This window comes from Lissotriton vulgaris, chromosome 6 (genome assembly GCF_964263255.1).
Source record: "Lissotriton vulgaris chromosome 6, aLisVul1.2, whole genome shotgun sequence".
In the NCBI taxonomy this organism is placed as follows: Eukaryota; Metazoa; Chordata; class Amphibia; order Caudata; family Salamandridae; genus Lissotriton; species Lissotriton vulgaris.
In genome coordinates this window covers 942,712,474-942,738,797 of record NC_141694.1, presented here as the reverse complement: position 1 = coordinate 942,738,797, position 26,324 = coordinate 942,712,474, and the positions used below count along the sequence as shown (strand labels likewise).

The following is a 26,324-nucleotide window of genomic DNA, read 5'->3' as shown; positions in this document are numbered from 1 at the left end:
GAAGGCAAATCCGCCGAAATGCATTATGCCATGCACTCTGTGAAATAAACAGCTGCCTGAATTTCCCCTGCTGTGTCCTCTGATCTTTCCTTTGGAGTGGATCGTTTTTCTTCTTGCAAATTCACGTGCTGGACAATTGCACGTGTAAGAGGACCCGCCTCCCAAGTGACCTGCAACTGAATTGGTAACGTGGCAGATTATCCAAGGTGTTGGAAAGATTGCAGGTCCGCCGCACGACAGGATCGGGGATCATGGCTGCTGCTAGGAGCAGTCCGTCACTGTATGGAGACACTCGGTAACTTTACCTGGGTGTCACGGCCTTACCTTGAATCCAGGACTGTGGCGGAGGCGGTTGGGGACCCAAGGCAACCGGGACCACTTGAAGTTTGGGACTCGCCAGGTTAATATTGAACCTCCTTTCTTTCAATACAGGCATGTTAGCGCTGACACCAGCCTATGTGGAGCCGCTATTGACACTCACTGTAGTGATGAATTGTGGGAACTGGAGTCCGGGACATTTGGACTGCAGCTGCTACCTATCGATAGTGACTCCAGCTAGACTCCCGCCCATGGGAGGGCCTGTTAGCATTTAAAGAAGGAACTAAGCGATGTTCTGTGCTAAAGGGATCTGAGGAAGGCAAATCCGCCGAAATGCATTATGCCATGCACTCTGTGAAATAAACGGCTGCCTGAATTTCCCCTGCTGTGTCCTCTGGTCTTTCCTTTGGAGTGGATCGTTTTTCTTCTTGCAAATTCACGTGCTGGCCAATTGCACGTGTAAGAGGACCCGCCTCCCAAGTGACCTGCAACTGAATTGGTAACGTGGCAGATTATCCAAGGTGTTGGAAAGATTGCAGGTCCGCCGCACGACAGGATCGGGGATCATGGCTGCTGCTAGGAGCAGTCCGTCACTGTATGGAGACACTCGGTAACTTTACCTGGGTGTCACGGCCTCACCTTGAATCCAGGACTGTGGCGGAGGCGGTTGGGGACCCAAGGCAACCGGGACCACTTGAAGTTTGGGACTCGCCAGGTTAATATTGAACCTCCTTTCTTTCAATACAGGCATGTTAGCGCTGACACCAGCCTATGTGGAGCCGCTATTGACACTCATTGTAGTGATGAATTGTGGGAACTGGAGTCCGGGACATTTGGACTGCAGCTGCTACCTATCGATAGTGACTCCAGCTAGACTCCCGTCCATGGGAGGGCCTGTTAGCATTTAAAGAAGGGACTAAGCGATGTTCTGTGCTAAAGGCATCTGAGGAAGGCAAATCCGCCGAAATGCATTATGCCATGCACTCTGTGAAATAAACGGCTGCCTGAATTTCCCCTGCTGTGTCCTCTGATCTTTCCTTTGGAGTGGATCGTTTTTCTTCATATATATATATATATATATATATATATATATATATATATATATATATATATATATATATATATATATATATATATATATATCACTGAAAAAACCATAGGTTTCACACCAGTTATAGTTAGGAATTAGCATTTAAAAAACCTATTAAATTCACTGACAAAACCAGTTATAGTTAGCTGGAAATTTTACTGGCATAAAACCATTGAAATTCCCACGTTATAGTTAGTTGGACTCACTATAACTTGCGCGCCTGCAATGCACTGCTGATGACGTCACATATTACATCACTCATGACATGGTCAGTGACATCACTCATGACATCACTGATGACACCATCCTTGTGACAGAGTGACAGACCTAATTTCAGTGTAATGTAACGCTTGAAACACATATTCAAAAATAGAAACAAACATTTTCAAAAAAATGGAGATACCCAAACCAGTAACAACAACCAATTCAGTAATTCCACCATCTATATACACATCCACTCATTCACCAACAGTTCTATATAGTCACTCATATATATACTCACTCATCATATGTAGTGATACACCTATACATCCTGTTACACATCAGCAGTCATCCAAAAGTTACTCACACACACATACTCATACATGCAAATAAACTATTGAACATCCATTTATTTGCATATACATTTATACACACACTACCACCTTACTTCTAAGGAAACTTACACATACTTACTCTCTTAAACAATCACTTATAGAAACACATACTTATTTAAACAGGAACTCCTACAATCTCTCACTATATATACTATACTCACTTGTATACATCAATACTCACATATACTAGATTAAAACATATGTCGTTACTAATGAAGACACTAGTGAGACAGTCATTCACTCACTAACACACACATATACACACTCATCCACCCATACAGTCCTGCACATATGCTGTCTTCAAAACACATACAAACAGTGAGTCAGTCACCAACCCCTGCAGCCACTTATACACAAAGAGAAACACTGATACAAACATTTAAATATTTAAACAATACTCGCTAATATATGTATTCACTAAGATACACTTAATAAGCCAGTTAACCAACCAATTTTTTTTTTAAAAACATCCATTTACACACTTATTTAAACATTTATTCTTCCATCGATCTTTACAAATACATATATAAAACAAATGTATTTTTCAGAAAGACACACATTCACTGGATGGTGTCATCAGTGATGTCATGAGTGATGTCACTGACCATGTCATGAGTGATGTAATATGTGACGTCATCAGCAGTGCATTGCAGGCGCGCAAGTTATAGTGAGTCCAACTAACTATAACGTGGGAATTTCAATGGTTTTATGTCAGTAAAATTTCCAGCTAACTATAACTGGTTTTGTCAGTGAATTTAATAGGTTTTTTGAATGCTAATTCCTAACTATAACTGGTGTGAAACCTATGGTTTTTTCAGTGAATTTCAAAGGTTTTTTAAATGCTAATTCCTAACTATAACTGGTGTGAAACCTATGGTTTTTTCAGTGAATTTCAAAGGTTTTTTTAATGCTAATTCCTAACTATATAAGACCTGAAAGCCCACCAGGAATCTCCAGTATGCGCCAGGGGACTGCATTGCAGAGAGGTGTAATGAAGCCACAACCCTTTTTACACCTCTCTGCAACGCAGCCCCCGTGCATGTTTGAAGAGGGGGAACTAATTCCCCTTGCATACTGGGGGCCCCTGGGGGCCAATTAGCCCACCTGGAACCTCCAGTATGCGCCTGGGGCTGCATTGCAGAGGTGTAATGAGACTATGCCCCTTGTTACACCTCTCTGCAACGCAGCCCACTGCCGCGTTTGCAGAGGGGGAACTAATTCCCCTTGCATACTGGGGGTCCCTGGGGTCAAATAGTCCACCAGGAGCCTCCAGTATGGGCGAGGGAGCTGCATTGTAGAGAAGTGTAATGAGGCCACACCCTTGTTACACCTCTCTGCAATGCAGGCCACTGGCGCGTTTGCACAGGGGGGACTAATTCCCCTTGCATACTGGGGGTCCCTGGATCATATCTGCCCAAACCCCGATATTCCGAACGATTGTAAATGACTTTTCTTGAGAAACATTTGGATTTGGATTATCATGTCCTATACTTTGGAATTTTTGAAAGACTGACTTTGAGGATGCTATAAATTACTCAAGTCTGCCCGAATTGTGTGGGTAAAATTGATACCTAGTCACTTTGAATAAGAATATACTTATGTCTCGTCTAACATTTGGAAGAAATATCTAGTTATATGACAACGGGATACCGACATAACTTGAAGGAAATAAGAACGCCCTGAAGAAGTTCTGTTGTACAGAACGAAACGTTTCGGCTGGCTGTGGTACATAAACTTAAGTTAAATAAAAGCATTTGAATATACACCAAGATTCAGCGCTTCAATAGGGACTCTAAGTGATATGATTTGATTGGACTCATTGTGAAAGTGGTGCTGTGCCAAACTTTGGAATATTCTCCACTACTCTCTACTACTTACTCTCTCCTACTCCACTACTCTCAAATACTCACTCTCTACTACTCATTCTCTACTACTCTACTACTCTCTACTACTCTCTCTCTACTACTCACTCCCTACTACTCGCTACTCACTACTCCCTACTACTCACTATCTACTACTCTCTACTACTCACTCTCTACTACTCTCTCTCTACTACTCACTCTTTACTACTCACTACTACTCTCTACTACTCACTCTCTACTTCTCACTCTCTACTACTCTCTACTAGTCACTCTCTACTACTCTCCCTCTACTACTCACTCTCTACTACACACTCTCTACTACTCTCTACTACTCTATCTCTACTACTCTCTACTACTCACTCTACTACTCACTTTCTACTACTCACTACTATTCTCTCTGCTACTCATTCTCTACTACTCTCTACTACTCACTCTCTACTACTCAGTCTCTACTACTCACTCTTTACTACTCTCTACTACTCACTCTCTACTGCTCTCTACTACTCACTCTACTACTTACTCTCTACTACTCTCTACTAATCACTCTCTACTACTCACTCTCTACTTCTCACTCTCTACTACTCTCTACTAGTCACTCTCTACTACTCTCCCTCTACTACTCACTCTCTACTACACACTCTCTACTACTCTCTACTACTCTATCTCTACTACTCTCTACTACTCACTCTACTACTCACTCTCTACTACTCACTACTATTCTCTCTGCTACTCATTCTCTACTACTCTCTACTACTCACTCTCTACTACTCAGTCTCTACTACTCACTCTTTACTACTCTCTACTACTCACTCTCTACTGCTCTCTACTACTCACTCTACTACTTACTCTCTACTACTCTCTACTAATCACTCTCTACTACTCACTCTCTACTACTCTCTACTACTCACTCTACTATTCACTCTACTACTCTCTACTACTCACTCTCTGCTACTCTCTCTACTGCTCTCTACTACTCTCTACTACTCACTCTCTACTCTCTATTACTCACTCTCTACTCTCTACCCCTCTACCTCTCTCTTCTTCTCTCTCTACTAATCTCTACCTCTCTACCGCTACCTCTCTACCTCTCTACCTCTACACCTCTACCTCTCTACCTCTCTCTACACGCACAAATATACACATATATGCATATATATATGCATATGCATTTATATATATGTATGTGTATGTATAAAAAAAAACAACAAAACATTTTTTTTTAAACAGCTACTTTTAAAACTGTCATTCTTTTTCCCCATGGTACGTTCCCCGGTACGCTCCCCGGTGCGCGTACCAGGCGCCCCCCCCGTGAAAATCAAAAAAAATTTTTGGGCCCCCACATCAAACCTAGGGGGTCAAGGGGGGGGTCTACTCTGCCCCCTTATGGTCATTTCCCTCTTTGTTTTGGCCACCTCTCGTGTCTCGATCCTACCGAGACACAAGATGGCGGCCGCTCCGGACTGTTTAGAATGTTTACAGACACCCCAGAGCCAATCAGCTTTCTGCGGGCAAGTCGTGTGGCGCGCCCGGTGCGCGTACCAGTGCGCGTACCGGAGCGCGGCTATAGATATATATATTTTTTTGAACCTTAATTACTCAAAATCCACTGAGGCACATATCTTGAGACATAGCAAAGGCACATCGGGCTACCAGTCCCTACAATTTTGCCAAGTTTGGTGGAAATCCATTCAGCCGTTCGGGCTAAACGTGAAATCGACCGCCCTATGGAAATTAACATGGGGGAAACGTGTTTTGGGACCCCCCTTTTATCTCGGCCCCTGCTTGACGAATCCCCCCCAAACTTTCAGGGAAGGACCGGAACGCCGCGAGGCCATTTTGAGGAAATGTTCAGGCAGATTCGTCAACCGGCGCCAAAGTTATCCCAAATAGAATTTTGAGATTTAACATTGAAAAAAATCCTAACTATAACTACCTACTGGCGACCGCCAGTAGGTAATATATATATATATATATATATATATATATATATATATATATATATATATATATATATATATATATATATATATATATATATATGTATATGCGAAATCGGTCCTTAAGTGCTGTTTCACACTACTTAGGCCTACACAATCTAGCAAAGTATCGAATTGGGATAAAACAGACTACATTCACATATTATGATATTATGGGACTTCAAGGTGTGGCATAGTTCTATGGAACAGATCATATTCAGAATCCAGGATTTTGTCAACCTACTGGGCCAAGTTAATTACTGCGCTCTCCAACAGAGGGAGCAAAGGCTTACCCATAAAAAAGGACAATTACCAGTGATTGACTCAGTTCCTGGGAAAGGAAGGGTGCGGAGGAAATCTGCATATGATAATTAGCTTGTCACACTTAGACAACCCAGACACATTGGAACAAAAGAGGGTGGCCAGACTTCTGGATGCAACACAGAAGGGGCTCACCTCTAAGGTTTTGGTGGGAAGGAATCAGGCTGCTGTGTCAGCTAGGGGTAAAGCTGAAGCCCTCAGAGGAACTCTTACTGGAGACTTGAAGTCTCCAGTTTGTATTGTCCTAGAATGCTGTGCAGTAGGGTTACACAAGTGAGAGACAGTTCGGGAGATCCGATACCTTGATGAGACTAGTTGGATAGAGAAGCCACCTGATGGCCTTCAGGATGGACTAAGAAATTGACTCCAGTTGGCCCCCAGAACTGGGATGGGCATCTCCACGGCCAGTGATGCTGTCCCCGTTATGCCCCGTGAAAACCAGTTGGGGGAAAGGATGCTGGGGACTTTGGATGGTGCCCTTAGTTCTTTTATGGACTAGGCCTTGACTGCACTGCAGACACTTAGATGCCATGCTAGAAGGTCAGGAGTTATGCCCCTCTTGCCTGCTGAACAAAAGGGGGTGGTGATGGACGGAGCAGCTGAACCAATCAAGCACTCACACCCAGTCAACAGATCTTGGTTTAATCCATCACCATTCTTTAGCCCACTCGACCACCCCAGTTCAGACATGGCCATATGCAAATCAGTCTGACCCTGTGCCTCATGGGAATAGTCCAGCCCAAACTGCCAAGCCATGTTTTCCCTGGACCAGATTGAAGCTTCCTAGGACCGGTTTCTGGCATTACAGCCATCTTCAGCTGGCTTGCTTGAATCTAGTGGCAAAGGGAGCAAGGGACTCACGTTCGCCATAAGTTGGCAGGGTATGCTCAGACGTGAGTCCCTTGCTCACATTGCCACTGGATTCAAACAAGCCTGGCTGAAGACGGCTGTAATGCCAGAAACCGGTCCTAGGAAGCTTGTTTCCGGTCCAGGGAAGGCATGGCTTGGCAGTTCGGGCTGGACTGTTCCCATTAGGCACAGGGTCAGACTGATTTGCATATGGCCATGTCTGAACTGGGGTGGCAGAGTGGGCTAAAGAACGGTGATGGATTAAACCCAGATCTGTTGACTGGGTGTGAGTGTTTGATTGGTTCACATACTCCATCCATCACCACCCCCTTTTGTACCGCTTTGTTTGCCATAAGTTGGCAGGGTATGCTCAGACGTGAGTCCCTTGCACACTTTGCCACTGGATTCAAGCAAGCCTGGCTGAAGATGACTGTAATGCCAGAAACCGGTCCTAGGAAGCTTGTTTCCGGTCCAGGGAAGGCATAGCTTGGCAGTTCGGGCTGGACTGTTCCCATTAGGCACAGGGTCAGACTGATTTGCATATGGCCATGTCTGAACTGGGGTGGCAGAGTGGGCTAAAGAACGGTGATGGATTAAACCCAGATCTGTTGACTGGGTGTGAGTGTTTGATTGGTTCACATACTCCATCCATCACCACCCCCTTTTGTACCGCTTTGTTTGCCATAAGTTGGCAGAATATGCTCAGACGTGAGTCCCTTGCTCACTTTGCCACTGGATTCAAGCAAGCCTGGCTGAAGACGACTGTAATGCCAGAAACCGGTCCTAGGAAGCTTGTTTCCGGTCCAGGGAAGGCATGGCTTGGCAGTTCGGGCAGGACTGTTCCCATGAGGCACAGGGTCAGACTGATTTGCATATGGCCATGTCTGAACTGGGGTGGCAGGGTGGGCTAAAGAACGGTGATGGATTAAACTCAGATCTGTTGACTGGGTGTGAGTGTTTGATTGGTTCAGATGCTCCGTCCATCACCACCCCCTTTTGTACCTCTTGCCTGCTGAGCCTGCACTTTGTCCTAATTGGTAATACCTCTAGTTGACGTGCCTTAATCATTCATTAGCTCGAGTATGTGCAACTTCCCTGCACGTTACCTGTTATGATGTTTTCTTTACGCTGAGGTTTTTTCTTCCTTCCTTTGTAGTTCTTTCGTTAAAGCCTCAAGTTTCATATAAACCTTATTGTTTTTTCTAGGTTTCCACACAAGATACTACTGAAGTAATAATGCATGTAAGAATGAGTATGTAATATGGTAAAAGCTAATAAAGGCAATTTAAAAATAGAAAAAAAACGCTCACAAATGCCATCTGGATTAGAGCTCAAGACCGGTGGAGCATTACTATCCATGCCGGAGCAGTGCTTACAATGCTGATCTGAATTCGCTCTGTGTCTCCATGAAAGGGCATTTGCTCTTCTATTCAAACACATCAGAGCTTTCTGCAGCCAAGTGAAAGAAAGTGACAATCAGTCAGTGTTAAATATAGTACAGTGTTCACACCAACCGGTTGTGTCTTGTTAATTGAATGAAATACCTATCTCATTTACTGTGACGCTAGGTATAGAAAATCCAATGCTAAGAAACAAATAAAGGTCAACTGCTGTCAGGAGGAAGCGCTTCGCGTTCATTATTAGCACTCAAAATTCACAAGACCTTGTCAGTCTCGCAAGAATTACTATAAACTAACCTGACTGAAAAAAGCAACTACTAGTCATGTATGGAAAATCACATGAATACTGCGGAGATCACCGCTAACACTGAATCCCCCCCCCCCCCGAACTCCCAAGTGTATTTTAAAATACAAATCCTAGTAGATGCAGGGAACTGCTGGCATGTTTTAAATCATAAGGGTGACCAAAAGCTCTTTTTTGCATTTGGGGAAGCGTACTTCCGCAATTTCTAGACATGGGGAAAATAAAGACTATCCACTATCCAGAACCCTTTCCTCACGTGGTAGTCCTGCCTTCTCGTACGCAGATTCTGGGGAGAAACAGTGGCAAATATATGTCATATCCCAGGGGTTCAGCTCCCCCTGGAACTTACGACACCATTACTAGAAGACCCCGGTTAAGATTCTGTTTATCTTCTCACATCACCTATGGGGAAACTACTCACACTTTTGATGTTGGTTGCCAGACTGTCCAGAGCGCAGTTGTGGAAAGAAAAAATCTGCATGCTTTGGTGGTCCAAAACGTGTGCAATCTCCACAATGGGGAAACTAGCGGCTATGAGAATTTGCTCAAATTCCAAAAGGTCTGTTTACCATTTTAAACGCTCATAAAACGAGAAGGAGACATATAAGAGGGCCAACAAGCATGCCCCTCGTACTCCAACGAACATGGATGGGATGGGATTGGCATCGACCTCACATGTGAACAACGAAACATGATCTGCTATTAGGACGCCAAACTGTTTGAGTTTAGATTTTCTCAAGTAATGAAGAAAATGTGTTGGATAAAGACGTAGCTGTCATATATGTACGGTTTGATTTGCTATACATCTATCTATGTGGAATTATAAATACAGTTAACGTTGTTAAAAAATAGAAACATTAAAGTTATTGTCTAAGAGCTTAATATACAGTTATTGGTTAAAATCTCCAGTCCTTCAGTCAAGCCACGGGTGCTAAAAGTAACACATGATCACAGCTCACAGTAAAAACTGATGTTGAAGTAAACTTGTTTCAAACGAAAGCCCTGAGTTATTCTGAAAATGGTTTACAGACAGACAGGAATGATAGGACAGCAAGACGCTACTCTGAATAGAACATAATCCATTGTGCTACTTGGAGGTACATAAATCTGCTACAATGTATCACAGACGATTTCAGGGGCATATCTTGAAAGGCAACACAGGCATACAATGACTGCCAAAGTATCTCCCTCCTTCCAAAAGGTGGCCTACGTTCTCTCACAAGAGCGGGCTGGAAATGTATGGACCAGCACTTTGGGGCACCACAGAGTCACATAAATGAGTACGGGACATCTTTCGCGGTTGGTGTTTTGCAACAGCCAATGCGTCAGCAGCGTCCAGAAGCTGTATTCTGGATTTTCAGGTAACCAGACAGCAGACCGAGCGGTGAATCCAAGAGCCCTGCTCAGGAAATGCTGTGTATGGGTGGGCATGACACTGGCCTCCTTCAGTTAACTACTGATAACTGCATGTCTCCACAACAAGTGCCTGAACCTGCTTATGATCTGACTTAACTCAGAACTATTACCTTGCCTAAGGAGCGGACTTCTGTGTGGGACGCCCTGTATAATTCTAACAACCAGCTACTGAGAACCATACAATACACCTTCATCTGCATGCCGCAGCTTCTATGGCCTTTCTCTGATGTTCCATCCAACAGTGGCTGTGATGTCAAACTCCACACGTACCCATAAAGGTCCCTGGACTGGTATCAAGGTATCAAGCTGTGAAGCCCCGCCTAACCACAGTTTCATGTTTGTTGCTTGAGGTCTCAGTTTAACACCTTAGCAGCTATGGAACGTCCAGCTCCAGTGCTGAACGTTCCATTGCGCAGGTGAGGTTCGAACGTCCAACGGCCGACGGCAGCACTCCCGAGGTAGTGGTGCCGTCGGCCGTTGGACTAGGCGCAGCACTTATGAGGTTAAAGCACTTCACAGTCATGTCCCTCATATGAGTACAAGTTTTATACACTGGGGATTAGTCTGTTTCTAGGTGCTTATACATTTTAAAGAGAAATTAACATGGACACCCACTGAGAAACTAAAATGCACTGGATCACACAATTTGGCTAATGAGAGAGGCTAGTATTAAAATGGAGGTCTTACAAAACTGAATATGTAGTGATCAGACTACATCACCTCATCAACCCCTCTGGCAACAATTTCTTTCTTATTGCAGGTTATGGATAAGTCATTGTTGTTTTTCCAGCAATAGAGTTGTTGGTGGTTTTTGTGGGAGACTCTTGCTTTTCCTTGAAAGATTCATAAGCGTATCCAATATGCAACATTTTGGAAGTGGGGGTCCTTATCCCACCAAATGCTGGAGTCGGGAGTCCCCTGACCCCTCATTTTAACAGTAGGCTAAGTAAGGACAATATCTGAGGTAGCCCTCTCACCCCCTTAGTAGCTTAGCACGTGCAGCAATGTTTATCTCCAAGGAACGAGCGTACAATATGTGCAACCACACTCACAGCAACCCAATGATGTCACCACAAATAGACTCCACACGAGTTTTTATAAAATGAGTATAAGCTTTGTATAGACAGATATACAATGTGACCACACAATACAAAATCTACATATAAGAATGGGTAGTATTCCTTCCGGTGGACTGGTAGGCTCTAATCCCAGCCACCGCTTCTAACCAACAGTAAAGCTCACTTCTAACCGTTTCCAAAAGGTTAGGCAAGTTGTATTGCTAGAATCACACACATTGCAAAATAAAAGAAATACTGCAATGCGTAACGATATTCTCTTGTACTGTACAACAGAGAAACAATGCCATACGTAGCTCCACAATCATGTACTTTACAATAGAAGGAATAATGCAATGTGTATCACTGCCAGAATGCCCTGTACCAGGAAGAAACAAAGCAATGCGTCACGCTACATTCATGTACTGTGCAAGGAAGAAATAATGCACTGTGCCAAGTTATAACCAGATACTGTGGGATGAAGAAATAATGCAATGTGCCATGTTACAATCATGTACTCTGCAAGGGAAAAATAATGTAGTGCATAGCGCACCAAGCATGTAGTTCATCAGGCACAAATGAGGTCAGGCGTCATACGACAGTTCGATAGTTCGTTAGAAGCAATAATGCAAAGTGTAATACGACAGTTTAGGGGCTCCGTTAACAGTGCCCCTGCTATGGATCAAATGATGACACAAAATGTACGGATTCCCACTCCGGCCCCAGTACTGCCCCGTCTTGGGTCAGCACGGGCCGGGATCCGAGCCGAAGCAACGGATCGCGCAGCTGACTGAATCGTGAGGCCGAGGGAGTGTCCCTCCGGGCCTGCACTCAACCCCCAGGTGTTGATCCACGTTACCTGAGGGGGCCCGATCCCACTCTCCCCCCAACGTCAGCAACTTGGGCCTTGATCCAGAACTCTATCACGGGCTGCAGTGGACTCGGGTCGGCGGCTCAGCTCTTCCGTGGCTGCTGGTCCAGGCGGCTGTTGATCGACTCCGAGGGCCCCAATGACTTGGCCCTCACTCCGGCGGTCCCAGTCTACATCAAGACTCGCCCTCAGCACTGTGGAGTCTTGACTTCAATTTGATGCACACCCTAACCAGGCACTCCTCACCAGCACCTCAGGTTGCACTTCGACACGCACCCCACGTGTCCGAGACTCGCCTCTTCTCTGGTGCTCATGACGATCTGCTGCTCTTCACCAACACTCCACTTGCACCTCAACATGCACCCTGCATGTTCAAGCCTCTTCTACCGGTGCACACGATGTCCAGGCGCTCTTCACCAATGCCCTGGCTGCACCACGACACGCACTCTTGCGCGTTCGAGTCTCACCTCTTCTCCCGGTGCACACGATGTCCAGGCGCTCTTTCCTAACGCCCTGGCTGCACCACAAATGCACTCTTGCACGTTGGAGACTCACTTCTTCTTTTGGTGCATACGAGGCCCCGCGCTCTTTACCAACACCCCGGCCGCACCACGACATGCACCCAGCACGTCCGAGACTCACTTCGTCCGTTGGTGCACATGATGTCCAGGTGCTCCTCACCAACACCCTGGCTGCACCACGACACGTACACTACGCTTCCGAGTCTTGCTTCTTCCTTTGGTGCACACAAGGCCCAGGCGCTCTTTACCAACACCGGGGCTGCACCACAACATGCACCCTTGCGCGTCCTCACCTCGCCTCGTCTCCCTGTGCACACCACGACCAGACACTCCTCACCAACTCCTTGGCCTGCACCACGACACTCACTCTGCACATCTGAGACTAAGCTTACTCCTGCGTGCCCACGATCACAAGGCACAAATTCTGAGGGTCTCAAGCGATAAAAAGCATGTGCACACTGCATTGCTTTCAACTTCTCTGGAAACTTTTTTAATCCTGTATTTCCAAACAGGGAGCCAACTCACCTCGAGCCCTTGGGGTTACAAGACACAGCACAAAGCACAGTCTTCTTCAAGCAGGGGGATCCAGAGCCTCCAAAGACAGTCCCAACAGCCTCTTCCTTAGTTAGAACAGCAAACTGCAGACCAGCCCCAGACCACAAACCAAGGATTGGCCTATCCACAGCAGTCTCTTTAGTTGTTCCTTCTTTAGCAGAGGTTCCTCTTAACCACAGAATGAGTCCAAGCCTTTTCAGTCTCAAAACATATCTGTTTCATTCCAACGTCCAGGGGCTTCAGCTCTCATAGTTTTACCCCTTAATGTCTTTGAAGTTTGTATGTGCTCAGGGGTCCCTGACCCCTCCCTAAATCAGTTCTGGGGGTCTCCCTCCCAGTGTCACCTCTCTCCCTTTGATACTGGGGGTCTGGATCCTTAATCACTCAGCAGGAGATGGGTCAATTGGTTTATAGCACCAGCCCAGGCCTTTTTAACTCCAGGGGCTTCTCCTCCCCCTACTCTCGAGATGCATTGCAGCCTGGTGCCATCTTAACCCCTCCTGGAGTCAAGACCTCTCTCAGCTCCTCTCACCTTTCAGTTCCAGACAGACAATCACATTTCAGAGACACACAGAAATGCTCAGAGCACAGAACTCAGCCACTTTCTAAAAGAGTGGTTTATAAACACACAGTAACAAAACCACCTTCACAGAAAAATACATTATGATACTATGAGTCCATACATACCAAACTTTACTTCTCCATTATAAACTGACAGGAAACTAGGTTAACAAACAGTGGAAAACAAAATGGAGAGTTTTTCACTTTCAGAACATAACACACCTAAGTTTATGTTCTGCCTTTTCCCTACACTGCACCCTGCCCAGGGGTTACCTGGTACCTACCACAGGGGTGCCCCAGGTGTAGGTAAACGAGAAATTCAGGCCTGACAAGTGGGTGCACTTGTCAGGACTACGTGCTAACTTAGCATTCTGCGCGAAGGCCCTACACTGAAGGCCTGAGTTCCCTTCTCTGTGCGCCCTTTCATTACTAGCCCTTGCACATACAGTGTACACCAATAGGGACTTTTGCTAGTAAGGCAAACATACCAATCATGGCCCACCAATCACCATTATATTTTACGTAGGGAACTCTTCTACTATGACACTTATCAGCAGTACCCAAAACATCTAAATTTGATCTCTAGGTCAGGAAAACGGTCTAGGGGGAAAGCAAAATGTTTAGGGAACTTTTACCAAAAAGGCCAAGTCCTACACAAAACAATTACTTTTTTCAGGTCTTACCTCACCAAAGACCCCACAAAAACTACACAACGCTGTTTCAAAAGGTACATACATTTTGGAGGCTTGGATAGAATATTGGTGGAGCCCATTTTAAGCATAAATTAGCCTTGTGGCAAATGTAGGGGCAGGATCACTTCAATAACTTTTGGACTAACATATTCAGTGTGCTAATAACAGTACATAAGTCAAATGACATTAAGGGAATGATCACACATCTAAGGTATCAAAATGATATCAAAACGTCTAGAAGCAATAAAGTGTAGATGATTAAAGATCCATAAATCCACTTTAAATGTTAACAATGAAACAATAACTCTTCTTAGTAACAGGGTTAATGGAATTAAAAAGTCAAACATTTCCAATTAAAATATTCATTGAAGAGAAAGCATTATAAACACCTTACCTTTGACTGCAGAGTAAAGCTTTTCTGATCACTGCTGTTTAGACGTGTTAGCTCACGCTCTAGCTCTTGCTTTGCATGCACTACCTCCATGTCCTTTTGAGAGATCTGTGTGTCTGAAAGTTCCTTCTTCCTCTTCAGTTGCATGATTTCTTCTACCAACCACTGTTTCTTCTTAGAATGAGTATCTTGACAGCAGAAAAAGGGAAAGTACAATGTTAAATGAGCTACCTCTTCTTCCCACTGTGGCACAATACCCAAATAGCCCTACCCACCCTCCTGTTCTTACTTTTAGACCACTTGAAAGATTTGGGGTTGTATCTAGCCATGGTGCATAATATATGAGTTATTTACCAGTAATCTTTATGTATGTATAGGCATTTATTTAGGCATTTATATAGCGCACTACTTACCCGGAGGGTCCCAAGGCGCTTCGACCGCTGCAAAACCCTTCCTGGCTTCCCTGAGAGATGGTCCCTTAATGGGTATCTCCAGGGTGAGACCAGGCCTCCCCGGCGGTCTGGTGGGGCCGTTAGTGAAGATGAGGCAAGCTAATGCCCAGAGTTGCCGAGTGTGATCGCAGATCAGAGTGGGCACCGAAGCGAGAGAATTATCGAGTCCGCTGACCCTGGTCCAGAAACCTGCCGCGCCGGGAATCGAACCCTGGTCCCGGGCCGTTCTCTGCTCTCGGGTCTGCCGCCTCTAACCAGTGAGCCGCACTACCTCACCTTATCATACCCATCCCCACTCTTCCTTGTACCCTTTCTGTGCATCGTGAGGGGACCCCACCATACAGGACATGCACCTTTTTGCCTCCTAAAATACATTTATAAAATAGATGAAGAACAACTCCCCCAATCTAGGGGAGGGTAATCTTCAATATATTAGGTTCCCTCCTTCCTGACGCCCCTTTATGATTGCTGTGTTCCGCCTTGGTCTTATTTGTTATGTACTAACGCTGTTGCAGGAGTAGGGCTCTTTTTGTGTACTCCCCCTTTCTGGAAGAGGAGTTCTAAATGTTTGTTCCTTCATGTTAGAAGGCAGCCAGGTGCCTTGCATATGAAGCAGAAATGCGATCATGCCAGAAGGACGGGTATGAAAGAAAGGGAAAAAGCAATAATAAAGGTTTGCTTTTCGTTTTTGCAATCAATCTACAGCAGCCCTGTGGGGGCACTGTATCGTCCCTTGCTCTGCCCAAAGGGGAGAATTTGGCCCCTACCCCCACGGTGTTGAAGCGCAGGGGGCAGAATAGTCCTTAAATCCTTCACTAATTGCCTAATGTTGAGAGGGAGAACTTGCCCCTCCCAGACATTGCCCAAGTGTGGACTGGTGGCTATTCATTTGACCCTACCTACCTTGCCCAAGCACCCAAAACAGAGACCCTATCTCTGTTTTTTTGAGAAATTTACGAATCCACTAAAATTCATTGTTCCACGAAAATAATACCAGTTTACAAATTCAAAATGGTGTACTTTTCTTTAATTTGTTTGGAATTTGTTAGTTTTGAGACTACCAATTAATTTTTCTCATCAGTCAATTACATAAAATTGAAATGTGAGGGAAAGAGCTACAGTGTTCTTTGATCGTACTTTCAAATGATAAAACATGTCTACATTTTAAAAATTACTGGCACACCTAACACCTTTTTCACAAGTAAAAATCTCAATAACTATTGGTCAGATTTATAACAAACCACAAAAATAATGTTTTTCTCCCTGACTAAAGGGGCGTTCTCTCTCACATGCGGTGTTGATTTTACTTGACCTCTCTGCTGCATTTGACACCATTTTGCATTCTATACTACTTCAACAAATCAAGGACTGTGACATTTCTCATAAAGCCCTGGACGGGATGAAATTTGTTTTTAACCAGTCGTAGACAAGCGGTCACAATTGGACCTTTAACAGCAACAGAAAGATCAGTAGCAAAAGGAGCTCTGCAGGGCTCATCTCTCAGTCCTGCATTATTCAAAATATACATCTCCCTGGTAGCTACTTTCTGAATTGTCACTACATCATGCGCTGATGATACAGAGCTGATTCTGTTGCTGGACAAAAGGTCCCTGGGCTCAGAACTAAACCACAAAAACTGCCTCACCGAAGTCATCCTATCTAAAATGCAACACAGATAAAACATAGATCCTGCTATTTGGCAAATCAAATCTTTTCTCTCCAACCAAATTATGGCCGAATTCCGTGCCCCAATCCCTGTCACAGTAGAAGTTGTAAGAAATTTAGTAGTATAATTTGACACTGCCTTTTCTTTCCACCCTCAAGCTCTTGCAGTGGCAGGAATGTGCTTCAACTGAATTAAGTCTTTGAGAACGTTTTTTTATTTCTCCCACTAGCAGCCATGAAAACAGTCGATTTTGCTCTTATCACTTCTCCAATCCTCACGTTTAGCTAGTAGCATTCATCATTTTTGTTTTGAAAACAACTGTTGTATTGGCTGACACCTGGATCGTTCCTGCCTACAATTGTTAGGTTGAGACTATCAGACAGCACAATCCCTCTGGTTGCAAAAGACCTATTGTGAACTTAACCAAGAATTAGCAGGGGATTACAGCCTTCCTATTCCTTACCATTGATTGGCTTGATTGGCACTCTAATTTCCTTGCATCCTATTCAAGTGCTTTCCATGCCCCAGCATGTCGATTACATGGTTGTCTCTTCCTTGGAGAATCACCTCTTTGCCATCTCTCTGATAATCTAGCTTCTATCATTCTTTCTGCTTTTCTCTTTCTGCTTAAGCACTCCATGAAAGTGAATGGGGGTTTCAGCCCTCTCCTTTGTGTGCCACTCTTCCTTCCAAATACTGACACCACTTGTGTTCTGTGTTGTTGTCTCCCTCGGTCTTGTGTGCTTATTTCCCACCAAACTGCCTGCCTCTCTTGTATGCTCTGTTGCATTCTTACGTGTGTCCTTCTCATCAGCTTCCTGTATTGCTCTCACTTGTGTGATGCTTTCCCCTCCCCGACCACTCCTCTGTTGCCCTCAGTTTAAAAAAATAAATTATAAAATTGACGGGCCAAGGGAACCACGCAGCAAACAGTTGCCAGCACATACGCTTACAAAAAAGGTGTTTATGTGCCACTTCTTTAGTTTCTTATTAACTGACCCAGCAAAGATTGGTAAATACACAAGCTGCGCCTATATAATTTTGTAGGAGCACAATGTAATGGAGCACATGCATGTGCAAGCCATCACGCATTCCTGCGCACCTACAAAATGATACGGCTGTGCCACTGCACCTTTTCTCCGTATTTTTTACTCTTATGCATACTGCACAGCATCTTACTCATGCTGTACAGCTTCGCCAAAAGGTATTAGCAAAAGCAATAGGTCCCAAAAGCAAGACCAATAGGCTTTGCCAATGCTTGTTGTATATATCTACACTTCTAGTTGTGTTTGAGGAATAGGAACAGGATGGGTAATAATTGTGTTATTAGCTTATAACGACAGGCCATTGGTGAGGGAGAAAACTATTCTATACTGTACATTTACTTCAAAGTCACATTCCCCAAAAAGCAGTTCTTTCACAAAGCGTGAGCTACAGAAAAAAAGCCTCCCTCATTTTGGTAAAGGCCATTTAAACTCTAAACGCGTTGTGGAAAACAGAATGCACCTCAGAAGTTCCGCCCTCCAGCTGTACTCCATAAACAAAACTCTAGTGCGATAACCTTCCTACTTCAATAAAGGCAGCGTGGTCACAAGATCGGGTATCAAAACACCCGCCATCTTGGACTGGTGAGCTTGAATGGAATTAGCCGCAATTAAGTCGCACCTCCCCATACACAGACAACCAATACTACCCTCGTCATTATACCTAACAATTTTTAGTTTGTCTGCTTGCATAGATGGAGAGATAGGATATATACAATGTAATGGCCCCTTCAATAAATTTTGGAGTAATGCAAAACAAAACTGTGAGTTGTGCACCATCTTAGAAAAGGGGACATTTCTACAGGATTATTATATAAAAACCATCAACCTAAAATGAGAACCACAAAAACAAATCCCTTTTCATAAAAAGGCCAAACCAACGGTTACATCATTATATTCTGTACCTAGAGGGGTTAGCCCTTTTTAGACAACTAAAAAGGGCCTGATATATATATAAAACAACAAATTATCTAGTCATCACATTTATCAATAACATTAGTTCAAACGACAGACCATAAACCAATTCCTTTGGTCTGGAGTATTTAATTACTCAATTTTTCATTATTTCAAAGCAAAATCATTTGTTTTTTTGATATTGAGAACAAGGGAAACAAAAATATTTCAACTGTTAAACATACAATCAACTCATATTGTGAAACACGAATTTACAAAAAGCACATTGCATGACATGTACTCAGAAAAAACAGTCATGATTTGAACAAAGAAAGTGCAACCTATATAGTAGTTCATTACCTCTTAAAACATTGATTAGAAGGTTGCTGCCAGCGGGAACAATATTTAAACTCCTAGCGATAGTCTTATTTGATCTAGTGGCGATTCCCTAAGAGGAAATTCAGATATAATGAGTGCATCCCACTGGTTGAAAGCAAATGATTTTCCTTTGAAATAATGAAAAACGGAGTAAATAAATACTCCAGACCAAAGGAATTATTTTATGGTCTGTCTTTTGAACTAATGTTAGTGATATTTGTGATGACTCGATCATTTGTTGTTTGATATATTATGCTATGCTAAGCATAAAACCTTTCAGAGCAATTCTATGTCAGGACAGGAGGCTCCGATTATGCTAGTCTCATTTCTTTATTGAAATGCCCAGCAGCCAAGTAAAAAACCACATTACCCAGAAACACTTGGGTGATAACCATAGAGTCTTGCACTATAAATAGACATGTAGACAATCCCACTTCCTCTTTCTTTGCTGCTCCGCAGCCAGTTAAGTGTTTTCTTACCTTACTATTGATATTGCTGATATTGCGCTTGTATTATTGCTTGAATTGCCACGTTATTTGTGCCTTTCATTACGCGCTGCTTGCGCTTTCTCCCCGCGTTCCGCATTCCTGTCTCCGTTTCGTTTTCAGGGCGGCGCGGTCGGGTGCGAGGCTTCTCCACCCTGAGGTCGGGCGCTTTCTGTCCGTGCTCTTTACGATTTGTGGAGTGGAGTTTGGGGTTTGAGCAGCTTCGCGCGGCTCGCGCGAGCTGCTTCTCTTCCTGGTAGGCGGCCGGTTAACGCGCATGCGCGTTTTGTTATTTCCGGCGCTCCGTGTCTCTTCCCTCACCGGAGCTTCTCTGAAGGACGTCCCTCGCGACGTTAACGCCCACAGCCTCTGGGATTAACCCCTTCTGACGCCGGTGTCTGTAAAAAGGCTCTGGCTGTAACAATTTGCATAGGCTTTGCCTAGAGTGACGTTTTTTGTGGCAGTGAGCCCTCCCTCCACTCTTTATTTATATTTGCCTGTGTTTTTTTCTACAGTTTGGCTTACTGTGAGGGTTTTTTCACTCCCCTTTGACTTTTGCCTTTGGCATTACATTTATTTACCTTCCTCATTTGTGGGCTTACTTTCACGAACCTCGTGCATTATGAGTGAATATTATTATGAGGAGGAGGAAGAATTTGATGAAGAGGCTCCTGACACCATGGAGCAGAATCTTGTGGAGGCTTTAGACCGAGGGGTCCAGCACTCCATGAATAAGGCCCTTGTACGGGCTATAACGCCTCTGAAACGGCACTTGACCAAGTATGCCCGACAGCAGGGTTGGGTCCCTGCGGCAAAGAAGTCTTCTTCCTCTTCTCCTGGTAATCCGCATGCTTCGGACTTCAGGAAGTTGGTGCAGTCCTTGTCTTCCAAGCCTGCAACTATTGTGGAGGATGACAAGAGTGATGAACTACAGTCCTCTTCGTCCTCGGACCCCACTCCTTCCCCTCCCAAGAAGAAAAAATGTAAAGAACATTTTGTTGACGCATCTTCACATCCTCCGGTGCTTACTTTTGAGCCAGCGGACATTGTCCACCCCCAGTCCACGGCTTGGCTTCCGTCCCCAGCAGTGACAGAGTACGTCCAACAACACATTCGTCAGCCATTGGAGAAGGAGGTACGTGCCCACCTCCGTTCCGAATGCCCACAACCAGATTTGGCAGACCACCTGGCAGAGACTCCGGAGGTGGACCCCACCATGACAATGTATTTGTGCAAATTTGCGAAGGATCCAAAAAAGGGTCTCGACAGATCTTGGCGGGCTTGCCAAGACAAGGTTTTGGATCTCTTGGGGCCCCTCACCAAGATGTTAGATCTTGGCTTTCTGGCGAAGAGTACGAACAGAATGGTTGATCCTGATGAACTCATTCAATGGGCTCAACGCGCCATTTGCCAGTTGGGTAATGCCAACTGTGCGCTCTCTAGCGAGCGGCGCCGCTCCATCCTACTTAAGCTAGACCCTAAGCTGGCAGAATTGGCAACATCTGAATCAGGCCCGGCGGCTCAGGGTCTGCTTTTCGGACACCCATTTTTAAAAGAGTAAACCAACTTCGTCAATACCTTCAGTGGCCTGGATAAGGCCCAGGCATCTCTGCGTCGGACCTTTCGTCCGGTTTTCAACAGGGCCGGAAGAAGTAGGGGACGTTCCTCCGGCCGTGGTCAACAACAGCCCTCCCAGAGGGGTTATCAGTCCCAACGTGGAGGCCAGCAGGATTCGGGCTATGCCCAGCGCTCCAACTTCTATCCATCAAGAAAAGGCCGTGGCCAATATAAAAAGGGACGTGCTGGTGGATCCTCCGGCGGATATCACGATTCCGCCACTTCAGGTGAGAATTCTTCCTGCATGCAGTGTTGTTCTGGGGGGCAGGATTCGCCTTTTTCTACAGAACTGGCGATCAATCCCCAGCGATGCATGGGTGCTGGAGACGGTTCAGGGTTTCAAACTAGAATTCTATCAGCCTGTCCGTCAGTCCCATCCTCCCTTTCCCCTCCATTTCTAAAAAAAAAGTCAAGAGTTCATCACAGAGGAACTCAGGTCTCTAGAACTGAAGGGGGCAATTGTGCCGACAGTGCGTCACCCTCAGGGTTTTGCCAGCTCAGTCTTCCTGGTGGAGAAGAAGGGAGGGGGATCGAGGTTGGTCCTCAATCTGAAGGAGTTCAATGCGGGAGTGGTTTACCGCCACTTCAAGATGGAGGGCATCCATCTGTTGAGGGATCTCCTGAGGGAGCGAGATTGGATGGTCCATCTGGACCTCAAAGATGCTTACCTCTCTGTTCCGATTTTTCCGCCCCATTGCCGCTTCCTTCAGTTTCAGTGGCTGGGGACTTGGTATCAATATCAGGTTCTTCCCTTCGGCCTTTCGTCAGCACCATGGTGCTTCACGAAGCTGTTGCGTCCAGTTGTGGAATCCCTCCTCAGTCGCGGAGTCCGCTTGATCATCTATTTGGACAACATCCTCCTGCTGGCGGATTGTCCGGTCAAGCTGATGACTCATCTGACGTGGACTGTCGACCTTCTTCAATCTCTCCGGTTTTTAGTGAATGTTCCCAAGTCTGTGCTTCATCCTACTCAGGTGATAGATTTCTTGGGGTTCCAAATCAATTCCCTCTCTTGCCAACTTCTGTTGCCTCGTCAGAAGATTCGATACATCAAGCGGGAATTGAATTCCGTTATCTCAAGTCCGACAGTGTCATTGAGATCATTAGCACGAGTTGTCGGTCTTTTAGCGTCTTCCCTGCAGGCGATTTTTCCGGCTCCACTGCATTACCGAGCATTGCAGCGCCTGAAGATTCAACATCTTCAGAGGGGCCTTCGTTATTCCGACCACATTCCTCTGTCGGAGGAAGCGAAGACGGAAATGGAGTGGTGGTTGACTCACATGGGGGCCTGGAACGGCAGGGCTCTTTTCGGATCCTCTCCGGAGATTGTGATCGAGTCGGATGCCAGTCGTTGGGGCTGGGGAGCCCGCTGCGGCCCGGTCACGACAGGGGGACGATGGTCCCCACAGGAACTTTCTCTCCACATAAATTGTTTGGAGTTACTGGCGGGATCGTTTGCGATCAAGTGTCTGTCTCCTCTTCAGTCCCGCTGCTGCATACTTCTCCGGATGGACAATGTATCAGCAGTCCGATACATCAACAAGCTCGGAGGGACTCGTTCGAGATTGTTGGCGGAGATTGCCAAAGAGTTTTGGCATTATTGTCTTCACAACAAGATCACAGTTATTGCGGAATACCTTCCGGGTTGTCGCAATATTGTGGCGGATTGGAACTCCAGGTATCTGAGGGATTTCAGCGACTGGAGACTCCATCCGCGGGTGTTTCGACAACTTCTCCGGGCTTGGGGCCCTTGTCAGATCGATCTCTTTGCGTCCCGACTCAACACCCAACTTCCCCGGTTCTTCAGTTGGAGACCGGATCCGGAGGCTCTGGCAACGGATGCTTTCCTTCAACCGTGGCCGTCCTCCCTATGCTATGCGTTTCCCCCATTTATGATGATCCCCAGGGTTCTGGCCTATGCGACACGCTTTCAGGCGGAGTTAATTCTGATTACTCCTCTGTGGCGGGCTCAACCGTGGTTCCCTGTTCTCCTGGAAATGGCTTGCGCATTGCCATTTCTTCTGCCTCAGAAGCGGAATCTCCTGTTAGATCCGCTACAGAATACGCATCCCCTGGTTTAGTCAGGCTCTCTCCTTCTCCTGGCGTGGCGGATTTCGGGGAACGTTGGGCAGTGTCAGGCCTTTCTGCGGACGCTACCAGACTCCTCAGCAACGCCTGGGCCCCGGCTACTCACAAACGTTACAGAGGTTCATGGAAACGTTGGAGTGATTGGTGTGCTCAACGGCAAGTTGATCCGACATCAGCTGATGTCTCTTTAATTGTCAATTTTTTGGCTTCTCTGTCTTCAGCTTCTGGTTTGGGGTACAGTACAGTCAACAATTTCCGTTCCGCAATTTCGGCGGGCCATCTTCCTATTGATGGAAAACCTGTGGGGGAACATCCTCTGGTGTCTAAAATCCTTAAAGGTATTCGTATGGCTGTTCCTCCACGTCCCAAATATGTTTCTTTATGGGACGTTTCGGTTGTCTTACGTTTTTTGGAAGCCTGGCCGATCAATTCCTTGCTATCTCGCAAACAACTCTCGGCCAAACTTACTATGCTGCTGTGTTTGCTTTCCTGCAAACGGATTTCAGATGTTCACGCATTAGATCTTGCTGGACGCAGTTTCACTCCTGAAGGGGTTACATTTCGCCTTTCCAGGCGCACCAAAACTAATACTGAGATTATTTCCTACCCTTCTTTTCCGGCTCGTTCCAACCTTTGTGTTGTCCAATGCCTTAAAGATTATGAGGTGAGTACTTCGCTTCTTCGCTCTGATATGCAAGGTCAATTGTTGATTGCATTGCTGAAGCCCTTCCGCCCCGTTACTCCTGCTACATTAGCTCGCTGGGTACGGTGGCTTATGGGAGAGGCGGGCATTGATGTTTCTGTATTTGGTGCTCATTCTGCTCGTGGGGCCATGGCCTCTAAAGCCTTTTCATTGGGAGTCACCTTGGGGGACATTCTGAAAGCTGCTGATTGGTCAACAGATTCTGTGTTTAAGACTTTTTACTTTAAGCCTGTTGCTACTGTTGCTTCTGTGGTGTTGGATGAGCTTTAAACAAGCATAATCGGAGCCTCCTGTCCTGACATAGAATTCAAAATTTGCAAACATTCGTGACAAGAATTTTCAATTCTATTAAGGACTAGGAGGCGAGGATTATCCCACCCATGGTTTCTACATTGTGTTTACTGACAAATGTTTATGCATTATTCTGTTACAACAGTATCTGTTGCCTTGTCTTCTTTCCCACCCTTGTTTCGACATGTTCCTGTATATGCTGGACGTGTATTACGGCTTTGTGTCTCTTTTCAGGCTCTGATCCCAAATGATGTGCCTACAGTGCAACGTGGAAGCTCCTGTTTTCTTCTTTGAAGATGGTTCCTGTTTTCTGCCTACGGATGTTGCGGATATGGACTTTTCCGTCATTTTCCCTGGACTGGGGTTTGCTGTTACATTACCTTTCTTGAACTGTTTGCTGTTTCCTGGATTTACTCCTCACCAAAGAAAGAGGAAGTGGGATTGTCTACATGTCTATTTATAGTGCAAGACTCTATGGTTATCACCCAAGTGTTTCTTGGTAATGTGGTTTTTTACTTGGCTGCTGGGCATTTCAATAAAGAAATGAGACTAGCATAATCCTCGCCTTCTAGTCCTTAATAGAATTGAAAATTCTTGTCACAAATGTTTGCAAATTTTGAACTCTTGCTTCAAATTGAACGGAATGGAAAACGGGAGGCTACTATGAAAAAATAAATTAAAAAAGTACACCTCAACAACATGTTCTACATATTTACAAAATAATGCATATTACGGACACATCTATATTTTATCGAATCATTAACGCAGAGGATTTAAAAAACAGTAATTGATGAATGTATGGTATTTTATTTTCATAAAAAAACTCACGCTTTCCTGGAGTTTTTTTGCCCATGAGGCCACAAAGGTGAGGAAACCAGCAGCAAAGGCTAAAAAAGGCAGTGTATATTCTGCGCTGGCAGAAAACGTCAATGGTTACAGTTGCGGTGATATGTTGGAGCAGGGCTGCGATGGGGGAGAGGGGGAGCGGGGCTCAGTGGCTGTGTTTTCAGCAAAGTAATGTGAGCTGTGGTGGCAATAATATAGATTGAGTGGCATTCATTGCTTAAAGGGCTAAACAGTTGTAGCAGTGCCCGAATTTGGGGCCACCGCCGGCCCGGAGGATGCGGAAAAACCGCAGCGGACCCACCAAAGACCCACCACCACATTAGGATGGCTGGTGGGTCCTGGTTTCTGTCCGCAGCTATTCCGCCGCGGTTGTCTTACAACCGCGGCGGGAAAGCCCTAAGATGGTGGCGGTGTCTCTCAGACACTGCCAGCCATATTACGATGCCCAAAAAGAAATGCTTTTCCACGGCGGGTTTTCTGCCGTGGAAAAGCATACGGAGCTTCACTGCGGGGGCCCGTTGCAGGCCCCCTGGGTGAAGGGGGGGTGGGGGTGCAGATGGGGGTACCTATGGTACCCCCCTGCATTTGTTTGCATTCAAATGCAATGTATGCCTTTTTTAACATTGCGGCGGGTGCAGCTTGAAGCCACACCCCCCACAATGTTAAAAATAGAGGATGTGACCACCAGGGTGGCGGTCACATCCTAATTGGACAGGAGGGAACTCCGCAGGCCATGCGGAGGTTCCCTCCTCCTCGATGGTCGCGGCGGACTCAAGTCCGTCCGCGATCATAATGAGCCCCTTAGTGTGTTGAAAGCAGGGGGAATATAGAAACAAAAGACACAATCTCAAGGGGGTACAAATGCATATGTTTTATATGTAAAAAAAAGAGGGGGAAAAGGAAAGAGGAAAAGGTAGGAAAGCAGACCCAGGAGGAGAGTGAATGAGAGGACGGCTGACAAAGTAGAGTGACCAGGCGTCCCCGTTTTTCCAGGACGGTCCCTGTTTTTAACCAGCTGTCCCAGCAAATTTCAAGAAATTTAGCTCACGTCCTCGTTTTTAGAGAGGGTCGACTGAAAACGGT

The 26,324-nt window shown here is 45.4% G+C and overlaps 1 protein-coding gene across 2 annotated transcripts in view; it reads right to left on the bottom strand.

Annotated features, from left to right (window-relative positions):
• The window catches only part of LOC147708237 (uncharacterized), a 787,595-nt gene that overhangs the window by 599,790 nt on the left and 161,481 nt on the right, over positions 1-26,324 (bottom strand). For both annotated transcript variants that reach the window (XM_086926981.1, XM_086926982.1), the window contains exon 5: positions 14,782-14,966. In XM_086926981.1, the coding sequence (XP_086783107.1) occupies positions 14,782-14,966 (185 nt within the window). The remainder of the gene's footprint in view (positions 1-14,781; positions 14,967-26,324) is intronic.